This window comes from Hyalella azteca, unplaced genomic scaffold, assembly GCF_000764305.2.
Source record: "Hyalella azteca isolate HAZT.00-mixed unplaced genomic scaffold, Hazt_2.0.2 contig16633, whole genome shotgun sequence".
Classification (NCBI taxonomy): domain Eukaryota; kingdom Metazoa; phylum Arthropoda; class Malacostraca; order Amphipoda; family Hyalellidae; genus Hyalella; species Hyalella azteca.
Genome location: NW_025946448.1, coordinates 77,235 through 89,541, shown reverse-complemented (window position 1 = coordinate 89,541; position 12,307 = coordinate 77,235). Strand labels below are relative to the sequence as shown.

The following is a 12,307-nucleotide window of genomic DNA, read 5'->3' as shown; positions in this document are numbered from 1 at the left end:
GATCGGTTTGTTTTGAAGACATGCAATCACAACCTTACGGATCATCATGGGCGTTTGGATGTTGGGTATCATTCGTGTTTTTCATAATTTGCTTCATATTTAGTTAGGGTAGTAAACATTACTTCAAGTCGGTATTATGTACATGCATGTATAACTTTCCTATACGTGGCTAACCACAAAGTAATGAAAGTTTTGCTTCATTAAATGCATCGTTGGAGCTCATATTACTTGATGCTCATAAAGAGTGCAAAATGTTCGTTCATCTTTATTTTGCCATTGGTTTAGTGGTACGCCATATGAATATATTTTACATACAAATGTTAAAGTTTTGTGTGCACGTGCTTTTTAACAAGCCTGGCATCCAATATATTTAAAAAGCGCGCATATCCACGTGGTTTCGAAATAATTAACTAGACTCGAGATGAGGGGATTCGGAATAACGGTATTCTTTCATTGCACGGATAATTATTAATCTTTCCCAAGCAACGTCTGGGTAACCTACTGTTTTTCCCATATAAAACATTATTTGCAGAGTTTCGTACAAAAATGTTCCTTCCTCTAACCATCTTTATAAACCTTACTCGTTTATTTACAATCTCGGCATAGCAGACTTGCTCCCGCTTCCCTCATTCCGCAACTTGAAAAAAATATAACTCAGTACTCAGTGCAGTGAGTGTCAGAGAGCACATTTTCTCGTCGACGAAAACGTGAAGTCACGGACAGACGGACGGACGGACATGCGGACATGACGAACACAATAGCGCCTTTTTTCATAAATGAGAAAATGCGCTAAAAAGTCTAAGTGGTTAGACGTGTACGAGTTGCTTTAACCCGATATTCCGCTTGCATGCCTGGGTTTAATGACAGGTCTTTACGTGGCAAGTTGTATAGGCTCCGCTCCCCATATCTCTGGACAATTAATGATCGATGTGTCTCCCTGAGACGCAGCGTCGTAGGAGTTACAAACACAATTCCTAGAAAGTAAGCACGTGTTGTGTGCTCGAGCCGCACGCATGCGTTCGTTTAAGATGTGTGTGGGAGTTTTCCTATATGTCCAGAAGCTCCTTCGCATCGTTCAGCACTCGTGCAAACAAAGATCTTCTCTTGATATAGTGAAGCTTTATTTTGGCGTAAGGTGAAGAGTGTAAATTAAAGGCTTTCAATCGAGACTCTATCAATTTGCATCTTGTTCTATCCGATGCGTAGAGACCAAGTTTTTAGCTTTTGATGCAACAGCAACTTTTTGCTGCTAGTTTTTCGAGCTAATTGTGAGAGAATTACTAGCTGTTTTGTTACAGGTCGTTTGGATATATTGGCCCTTGACACTCTAAATAGAAAATAATTCGTGAAAGTGCGAATTATTTTTTAGAACTTGCAAGTTCTTTATCAATGCCAAGAGGGAAACGAAACCTACCGTCTGCTTATGCCTTTTAGTAGAATGCAATTCCTCTTATTATGATTTACTGGGAAACTGAGACTAGGTAGTGATTGTCAGTGTTACAGCACCAGGTACAGAGGACAGTGTAGCGGTGGTTAGTTTTACATCATCAGCTACAGAGGACAGTTTAGCGGTTGTCAGTGTTACAGCACCAGCTACAGAGGACAGTGTAGCGGTGGTCAGTGTTACATGGACAGTGTAGCGGTGGTCAGTGTAACAGCACCAGCTACAGTGGACAGTGTAGCGGTGGTCAGTGTAACAGCATCAGCTACAGAGGACAGTATAGCGGAGGTCAGTGTAACAGCACCAGCTACAGAGGACAGTGTAGCGGTGGTCAGTGTTACAGCACCAGCTACAGAGGATAGTGTAGCGGTGGTCAGTGTTACAGCACCAGCAGTGTAGGCGTTAGAAGAGGGGAGTCGCCGTATGCTCTCAAGATGTCCATATAAAGGCCTGGCAGAGATCGAATCCTAATTATAAATTAGAGGCAGCTTATCGGTGACCAACAATAGCAGACGCCGAGCCGACCCTGATGTGCTAAAAATTCTTCGTTTGAGGTTCACACCCAAGTGCTATTACCTGGCCGAGCACCTGGAGCCTCTACCCATAGAGAGACTTAGACGTTAATGTTTCAGTGTGATATAAATGGGCAATTTAAACTTTCTGCTAAAATGAAAAAAAAACGCGTACAGCGTAATGGCGATATATATCTGAATATATATATCGCTCAATATCTGAAAACTTTACGTCGAAGATGTTTGTCATGTATGTCCAACAGATTCTTGAAAAGAGTTTTAGATTTTTTTTTTTTAGAGCTGGTAACGGATTTGGATCGTCGAACGCTCCTAGACGATGAATTTTATGTTATCAATTTATTTTCTGAAAATACTTCCCATTTAATCGACAGTTGCCAAGATATATGATGACTTGCGATGACAAAGTTTTTCACTAATCTTTAAAGCGAATAGTCTTTCAGCAGCCCTGTTCCATTAAGCTAATTCTTTTGGTTTGGACAGAGTGCTCAAGCATATAACAGCACGGCTAGCATTAGGTCCTGATCAATCCTTCGCGTTATGCAATAAGTAACGTCAGATCCACGTCAGAAAGTGGCACTGATGGCTTCATCATCCAGTGCACTCACAGTGTCATTCGTATCCCATTCAACCAGAGGACGGACGCTGCTTTCTAGACACGATGATGCCCATAGATATGCACACGATTCGATCCTTCAATGGGCCGAGTGACTTGTGATGTTTATAGTTCTTTAGAAGCTTTTCATGACACGCATACTGAACGTGAAGATCTGTTTCTCAATGAGACGGAGAACTTCAACCATTTACAACATCGAAGCCCTCATGTCACACTATTGCCTATATTTTGAGGTCAGCAGCAGTAAACTTTAGTCAGTTGACATAAGGCCTGAACCCAGATTACATTTATTCAAAACAACTGAATTTTTAGTTCCGTTCTTATTCTCGACGATATATATCTCTGGATATCTGTGTTCATATTCAAATTTTAATTTTAATACTATGAATAAAGACAGAATATGTTCAGTCAGCAATGATACAGGGTTAGTTAATTTATCACTATTTAATTGGGTTTTTCAATAATTTGAAATTGATATTTTCAACTGCACAGGACTCGTCGGAAACTTCGAAGCATTTGTCAATTCGAAAATTCGTCACGAGTTTAGACCTTCACATACAGAAAGGACTTACTGCCATGCAAACGATTTTTTTAATTCGAAGGAGCCATCCATTGCAAGCAGAATGCGAATTGCTAGGTCGGCCTGGTCAGGAGACTGCCATGACTTTCTCATACGCTGCCTACTTCACAATATAATAAAGCAAGGACGCATGCGTTGAAAGATCTTACGTTGCTACCGTCCATCATGAAATTTCCATCATGCAACATCAAAAAGCAGTTGATGGAATTTAGTCAAAAACCAAATCGCGCCAAGACTAAATTTAGAGGTAATGCTGATTTGGTGCTGCCACGCAAGGAACTCTAAAGACTCGTCGGAAATTCTGATGAACTCGGCCTCGCCCTACACGGACCGTCCGGTCTCATTATAAGCAGCTGAAGAAGCACTGCCCTTTGTAGTCTAGCAGATACCTGCGAGTTCAATATCTCGGCTGACCTGTTGTCGACGGGATTAAAAATATTTCTGCCCTACAGTGAACACGAGATAAAATGCCTATCATATATGCCGATTGCGTCATTGAGCTATATAGGATCATAATATCATATTGAGAACTTACTGAAAGAAAAGGAATAAATTCGAGGTGAAATTAAAATTATTCAATTTTTTCCTTTAGGAACCTCGACTCAAGGCCTTTGTTGATCCCCTGTTATACTCGTAAATTAGTTGTTTTATCCTATGTGATTGTGTAGGCTCAGTCAGGCTTGAATTAATGTCTCTACTGACCCAGAGTTTCAAGGAGAACTTCCTTCATATGGCCTTAGAGTGGGGCAATAATCTAACTGCATTATTACACTCGTGAATAAATAGAAGCCATACTTTGCCGCTTGCATGCCCCTGGAAAATATTGAAATTTGCATAGCAAATTAAATATGGGACTCTAAAAGTAGATATTATAAATAATGGGAGAACTTTAAGGTAATGATTATCTCTCAAACTCCACGCAAATAAAACTGTGGCGCAGACATTTATGTTAAATGTATATTTTTGATATCAAACATTCCACTCAGTAAAAAAAATTCTAATAATGCATTTTCTTGATTAAACCTTGCTAACCGTTAATTGATTGCAGTATTAATAAGTAAAGTGAACATTAATTTGCTGAATTGATGAATATAAATTGATAACTTGAGGTCTGACTCGTTTTTCGATGCGAGGAGGATACGGAACTGATTTGCGTCGAGTTGTTATAGAGATATTTTATAAATCTATATTTATTGCACGAATTCTAATTTTCTTTTACATTAACTTGAATGTGTGGTTGAGGAATACATGAATGTATCTAAAGCTGATAAAATAAATGACGGATTACTTGTGTAGAAAACACATACATACGAACTTTGTGTATAATATATAAAAGCTGAGCTTCAATGTTCAAAATTTTTTATTCAATTAATGTTTTTTTATGTTTTTTCAATGATTGAGTCTTTTTATTCAATAATTAATTAGTCTAAAAATTAAGTTTTTCTGCGTAATATCAATCTTGAGTACTCACTTATTTTTTTAATAAATAAAAATCTTGAGTACCAATGTTTTAATGGAGGTACTAGCGCACGCTTATCAGACACTATGACAGTACGATAGGCTTGAACGCACGCCAAATATAAGCTTGCTCATATTAGGAACACAGCCTGCCGCGATCGTCGCGGTGCTCAGTCCTTAGAAGGTAACGCGTCTGTTTCTAAGACGCTCCTCCAAATTCCTTGTAAAGCAACTAGGCCTATTGCCTCACTTAAAACTAACCTCAACCAGCTATGGGCCGTGCTCGTGACGCCGATTGCACCGAAGTACTTCTTTGTATAGTTTGTTTCCAAAGCGTGGACTGAGAAACGTAGTTCGAATGTTTAATCTGGATTGTTATTGTTTGTCATATGGCTTTTAAACACGACTCTGCCTGAAATTATGTGGTTCGATTAAAAAAATAAACTGATCAAAATATAATTCAATGCGGTATTATGACTTCGACTATCTGTACCGGCTATAATTTATTTTGTGCTTAATTAAATCGCCTCTGGCGTTAGTGATAAGAATTAATGAATAAAACAACAAATTATAGCAATATCTTGCTTAACTCAATTTTCGACACATGACACGAATTGACCAGGCTGTTAAGAAGGAATCAAGGAGTAGTGTTATAGAGAAATATAATTATAGGTTTCCGTCAGTTATCTACAGAAAGTGGAAGCTGGTTCCTCTCTGCGATTATGCGGTGCCCCGCTGGGCGTGGCCTATACCATCGCGCTGTGTACCCTCAAGGCAACTTTTACGTCGCTTGTCATTTGTTTAGGGTAATTTTCTTACGAACCCGCGGTAATCTCACATTTTGGATGCCGCGATTGTTTCAATATTAAGGCAGTGAAGTAAACTATTCCACAAGGAAAGATTAAAATAAAGTAATCTCTAATTGTCAATTATTCTTGAGATAAATATCAAGGTTAATTTATAGGTTTAATTGAGATAAATATCAAGGTATTTATCAAGGTTAATTTTAAACAAGTTGAAAAAAGTAATATTCAATTTATATGTTAACTAATCAATTGCAAAACGAACAAAATTTAAAGTGAAAATTCACATCCACCTTTAGTAAGGCAGCAAATAACCCAAGTTACTGTATGGTGTGAATGTGACAAACACATCTTGTATACTGACAACACATGTGTTCAGAGGCTGTGTGAGAGATGCTTCATACAAGGCTGTGGCAGTCCGCCCCTGGCTACACAGCGCTCTCTATTTACGGATGATCTCTCCATACATTGGGTGGAGTGCCATCTTTCCGTGGGTATTAAAGCCACGCAGCACAAGAATTCGTATATATTCTTTCGTGATAGTATATTTTTTTCATTTGCGCTTCATTAAAAATTTGTTTATTATTTCATTGGTTATTTTTTATCCCCTGAGATTCATTAAGAATTCATTTACTATCTCATTGGATGGTCTGAGAATCAACCAACTTTTAAAATATTTATATTAATAAATAAAATATATTATTAATATTTTAACCGACTCGGTGTGCAACTTTCTGTTCTCAATCAATTACGACTTTTACAATACCTGTTAATTAAGTCACATACTACAATATCAGATAGACTTTTAGGTAACTGAAAATAATCGATTAGTTTGTTGAGAAAATTGGCCGCCATGTGTCTGACATTAGAGAAAATAACGCATTTTTTCTCTCGAACTTCCATCGTACACAAGAGTGCGTAAACTATCGATAATTGTACTTACTGTACTTTATAACTTTTTACTACTACTACTTTTTAATACTTGCACTACTGTATAACTGTACTTTATAACTTTTTTAAGTCACTGCCGTCTATTTTATTTAATGGAGGTTGGATTTTTGGCTCCGCGGCTGCACCCGCATAAGCTTTCGATTCGCCCAGTCCTAGCCGGCAACATCCGCCTACTCATCACCCGGCTCGCGGTTGACGGTCTCTTCACTCCACCTGTCTACCCTTCGATCCGGCTTATTATAATACCCGTCAAATGAACCAAACGCTTCACTCTAACCGCAGTCCTATCTTTCTAACCGTCGTTCCGACCTAACCGTTATATCATTCAACTATCGTGTCATTCAAGCCGACGTGTTGCTGCAACTGCCGTATCACTACATCATATCGTTACAGCCGCGCAATATATAACTATTAAAACAGGATCACCCTTGACAAGGTGTCATGCTTTCAGTCTTATTACTTTAATAACCGCATCTTTCCATCAATGGCATCGCTCAAACCGCTACATCGATGTAAATGGATCATTTTAACCGTCAATTCACTTTAACCGTCGATTCATTTTAACCGTCGACTTACTTTAACCGTCTACTTACTTTAACCGTCTACTCACTTTAACCATCCACTCAATTTAACCGTCCACTCACTTTAACCGTCCACTCACTTTAACCGTCCACTCACTTTAACCGTCCACTCACTTTAACCGTCCACTCACTTTAACAGTCCACTCACTTTACTTTAACCGTCCACTCACTTTAACCGTCCACTCACTTTAACCGTCCACTCACTTTAACCGTCCACTCACTTTAACCGTCCACTCACTTTAACCGACCGCTAACTTTAACCGTAGATTCACTTTAACCTTGTATAAATTTACCTGCTTATTACCTGAGTCCATCCGTCATCACAGATAACTATTTTCATCGAACATTAAGTATAGTGTTCTGACCCGTGCATATTGTTTCGACGCTCAGTTTTTGTAGCAGCCAGACTGTCAAGCTTGCGCTGTCACATGTTCCGCTCAGCATACCTATGTATGCTCACTAAAAAAGTTATTTTTTTTTTCTAATTTGTCTATCCCCTTTGGGCTACATGTAATATTTTATAGTTGCATGAAAATTGCACTTACTTGCGGGTTGCACGCAAAATAAATCGAAAAATACAGCTTCATAATTTAGTCACAGTTCACATGTTCCGGGTCTGCAGGTCACATGTTACGTGGCGCATGCTAAATGTTTCGCAAGGGACTTTTCAAGACTCTTGCCAAGATGTCACTTTGTAACGAAAGTTCCTGCATGGTCGTCTTTAGCTTGACGAACGATCACGAGGGATCAAGCACTTCATTTGACTTATCACTGATACTAACTCTGAAGAGATTATATAGATTTAACGTCACAACGTATGACATCTTCATACAGATGGCCGAGGTTGCCAAATGTATGAACGAGAAAAAGGTTGAAATTCTTACACGTTTTTAATTCTTGGCTAAGCACAGTCAGAATACTGTATTATAATAGTCAGGAGTTGCTAGTGGTTGAATGGTTGACGCAATTTTGTTGCAAAAAAACAGCCGTGTGGAGAAGAGCTCTAGTGCGACTATCGAGCTTCTGCCAAATCACGTTTGCTTCAGTGGACGAAATGCACTCATTCTTGCACTGAGCTTCTTTTGTATCTTTATTTCCTTCTTGAACTCATGAGTGATCGCGCTCAAGCAGAATTTTTCTGATAATAGGATTTTATTATTTAGTTCCTTGACAATTGTGTAGAATCTTCAGTTCAATCGACTTTCAGCTTAACATTGCATATTCTGATAGCTCTTTAAAAATTAGAAAATCATGTGTAATTTATTGGTTTGAGCTTCAGTTAGCCTGCAAATTTGTACCTATATTCAACAAAAGCATTCGACAGCACGAGTGGCTGGTGGAGAATAATTTCAGATTTGTAGAAACAGCTACCCAATCTTTGACATTTTTTTCTATTTTTTCGAGATCTACTTTAATCTATAAGAACCGGACAAATTTTCTTCAAGGGAGTATCAAGATTTTATCTATATTTTAAGTTTGTACCTTGATCTAAATGTCTTGAAGCACAGTTTCTTTCAATCCAGCCTAAGATGATTCAAGTTTGAATTATGAATTGTGATGATTCATATATAAACAAACTCTGCAGAAAATGTCTATTTACTTATTGCCTCACCGTACTTAAATCAGGTAATTTTACCCTTCGTTTTACCACCGCCACATCTTATCATACATTTATGTATTTATTTATCTGTAGATTGCCATTCATGGAATGATTCTGAACAAAATCTCTGCACTCACCGTCCACCTCGTCCTCTGCTCCCGGTCTTGGGCTCCTCGACCGGCGGTTGCTGCGGGCCGTCGAGGTCGGCATTGCTGAGGCTCGCCATGCTCTCGTTCGAGTCGAGCATTTCCCTCACGCTGCCCTTGAGTGCCTCCTTCTCCTGCAAGAAGTTGGCCGACGCTGGACGCCGTCGCGACCAAGAGTTGCGCTGGGGAACAGACCGGCGCTCCCATCCCGTCCTGTGGGAGCACACGAAGTTTATGGTATTGTTAATGCTCGATAAAAACCGGCGTGCAGAATAAAAAGTTCCAGCGATAGGCGTGATTTTCTCGATGCATTTTTCAGTGACTGGATATAGGAGATGATCGTGAATTTGGTCATTTTATTAACAAGAAAGCGGTCGTATGTTACGAAAAGACGAGTTTGAGAAAAAGTTTTTGTGCCATGAAGCAGGAGTTGAAAATACTGAGTTGTACACAGACTAAAAAGTTAATTATTACCGATTCCGTCAAAACTCACATTAAGGCAGACGATATCAAGGAAACTCACGGTCCTTTATTCTAAGAAAATATACAGTTAAGATGAATTTTTGTTAAACGCAAACCAACAAAATTCACATCACGGCTTAAACCAAGAAAACCATCACGCATATTTTCCCTCGAAAGCCCGAAAAGCAAACGATTTTGAGCCGACATTGACGGGTACGGCAACCAAAACACGAGGATGGCGCGAGGAAGGCGATGCCCTGCGCCGGGATCTCGCTCGCCGTCAACGCCCATGTCCATCTACGAGCCTGGCTCCGCCGCGCTCGCTGCGGCTCCTGGCACTTGCAAGACTTCTAGACCTGCAACTAGCAGGACTTCCAGACCTGCGACTTGCAAGACTTCTAGACCTGCAACTAGCAGGCTTCCAGCCCTACGACTAGCTGGTCTGTCAGACCTGCAACTAGCAGGACTTTCAGACCTGCAACTAGCAGGACTTCCAGACCTGCAACTAGCAGGACTTCCAGACCTGCGACTAGCAGGACTTTAAGACCTGCGACTAGCAGGACTTTAAGACCTGCGACTAGCAGGACTTCCAGACCTGCGACTAGCAAGACTTCCAGCCTACGACTCGCAGGTCTTTCAGACCTGTAACTATCAAGTGTTACAGCCATGAGAGATAAAAGACTTACGTTCCGAAATGGTGCCAGGCAATGTTTTCTTCGTGAGGACGGGCAAGACTTTCAGCCCTGCGACTGGCCAGTATTCAAACTCTTCTACTAGCAAGACTATANCGTAAAATGAAGCGCGTAACTATCGTAAGATGAAGCGCGTAACTAGCGTAAGATGAAGCGCGTAACTAGCGTAAGATGAAGCGCGTAACTAGCGTAAAATAAAGCTCATAACTAGCGTAAGATGAAGCGCGTAACTATCGTAAGATGAAGCGCGTAACTATCGTAAAATGAAGCGCGTAACTAGCGTAAGATGAAGCGCGTAACTAGCGTAAGATGAAGCGCGTAACTATCGTAAGATGAAGCGAGTGTCAGCGCGCAGAGCCACAATAAAGTTAGCAGGGAGCAATAGAGACCAAGCAGCATTCTCCCTGATGCGGTCTGCCCGTAATGGGCACTGAGTTAACACCCTCGCCGCTCTCTCGGCTAACGCCCCACATCTTCACTGATGAGCACAGCCAAGTAGGGAGCGTCGTGTGCTCCTGTGTCACTTAGTACAACACTTGTGTATTATTATTATTTTATTATTATTTGTGTTCTGCGGAGTATACAGAGGTATCAGTATCCGCACTTATATCAGTACCCTCACGATTGTCTTATAGTACAACACTTGTGTATTATTATTCGCGTTCTGCGGTGTATACATACGCGCAGAGGCATCAGTACCTCCGTGTGTGTTATATAGTACAACACTTGTGTGTTTTTCCTTATGTTCTGCTGCGCCTATAGAGGTATCAGTTCACTCATGTGTTCGTCTGGATCAAGGGGAGTAATATATGTATGTGCATATACTGGATGGTAACTTTCTTCTATCGCACTGTTTGTCCCGTATTTAGAACGCCGTCATGATTATTTATGCATGAATAATCAGGCAAAATTCACGCTCTTGGCAATGTTTTCTTCGTGAGGACGGGCAAGACTTTCAGCCCTGCGACTGGCCAGTATTCAAGCTCTCCTACTAGCAAGACTATAAGAATTGCTTTGTTATCATTTGGCTTTGCAAGACAAAAAGCCCTCTAAATTGCAATATTTTTTACAAAACATATGTGTCATGAACTTTCTATATTAGTTTTATTTCCGTGGTAACAGTTCGTTCATTTCAGCTAAGAAGCTGATACATTGATTTTATAGGTCAGAAATAAAGGTATGCAATGTGTTTTAGTTGGGACCAACGTGAGGCAATTTCCTTGAAAACGTCGCTCCAATCGAACGTTCCTGGAACATATCTTCCTGGAACGCAAGCCCCTTTACGATGGCCCGTTCACCAACGTTGATGAAGGTCTACCATGAGCAGCTTCTCGGGACCAAGCGTGACTCAACGCCCCTTAATTTTAGTTGTTACTCTATGAAAACAGAATTGCCAATAATAAAGATATTCATTGTAAGGATGTTAGCCAATATACTGCAATGTACAGGATCCAATGTAAGGCTTCGCACAGCTTTCGACAGCACTTTGTCTCATGCGTCTGTGCTAAGTACACTGAGCTTTTGAGCTATAGAGCTAATTACACGAATGAGTTAGCAGTTCACATATCACGTAATGTAATGTTTATCTATTTATAATATTTATCTCTATTCAGTTTTGTTCATTGTTTTTCTATATTCAATATATTTATATTCAATGGTTTTTCAGTGTTTATCTATTAGTGTTGTTTCGTTTTCATACAATGCGATGTAATTTTCTTTCAGGTAATCTCCTCACATCGCTCACGTCGTACGAACTTCATTATACGGTGCCTCGTCGACCGTTTGCTCATACGGGTTCAGTAAAGATAAAAGAAAGATCAAGTGTTTATCGATTAAAATAAAAGAACGAACGAGAGTATAACTACCCTAAATTCATGCATTTATGATGTTATCTATAAGAAAATAGTGGTTTCATTATTTTCATTTAATAATCCCGAGCTTCATTTAAGCCTCGAGTAAAATCGAACAAAAATAAGGATGTTTGACATGTATTAGTCTATAAATAATAGACAGTTCCTCGGATAGACTATTTTTAGATAATTCTCCTTGCTGAAATGCGTTCATTTTCATAATCAAATAATAAGACTACACCACATAATTAACGACTAGTACAAGTACCAATTGAGCTGCAAATAACGAGTAACTAGCGTAAAATGAAGCGCGTAACTAGCGTAAATTGAAGCGCGAGTGACTAGAGTAAATTGAAGCGCGAGTAACTATCGTAAATTGAAGCACGAATAACTAGCGTAGGATGAAGCGCGAGTAACTAGAGTAAATGGTGCGCGAGTAATTAGCGTAGGATGAAGCGCGTGTAACTAGCGTAAGATGATGAGCAAAGAACTAGCGCAAGTTGCAAAGCGTAACTATCGTAAGATGAAGCACGTAACTAGCGTATGATGGAGCGCGATTAACTAGCGTAAAGTGAAGCGCCTAACTCGCGTAATGAA

General features: G+C 39.8%; 1 protein-coding gene across 1 annotated transcript in view; it reads right to left on the bottom strand.

The window, feature by feature from the left end:
- The window catches only part of LOC108664335, a 35,821-nt gene that overhangs the window by 5,999 nt on the left and 17,515 nt on the right, over positions 1–12,307 (bottom strand). Inside the window, exon 3 of the mRNA XM_018150911.2 lies at positions 8,698–8,919. Coding sequence (XP_018006400.1) covers positions 8,698–8,919 — 222 coding nt within the window. The remainder of the gene's footprint in view (positions 1–8,697; positions 8,920–12,307) is intronic.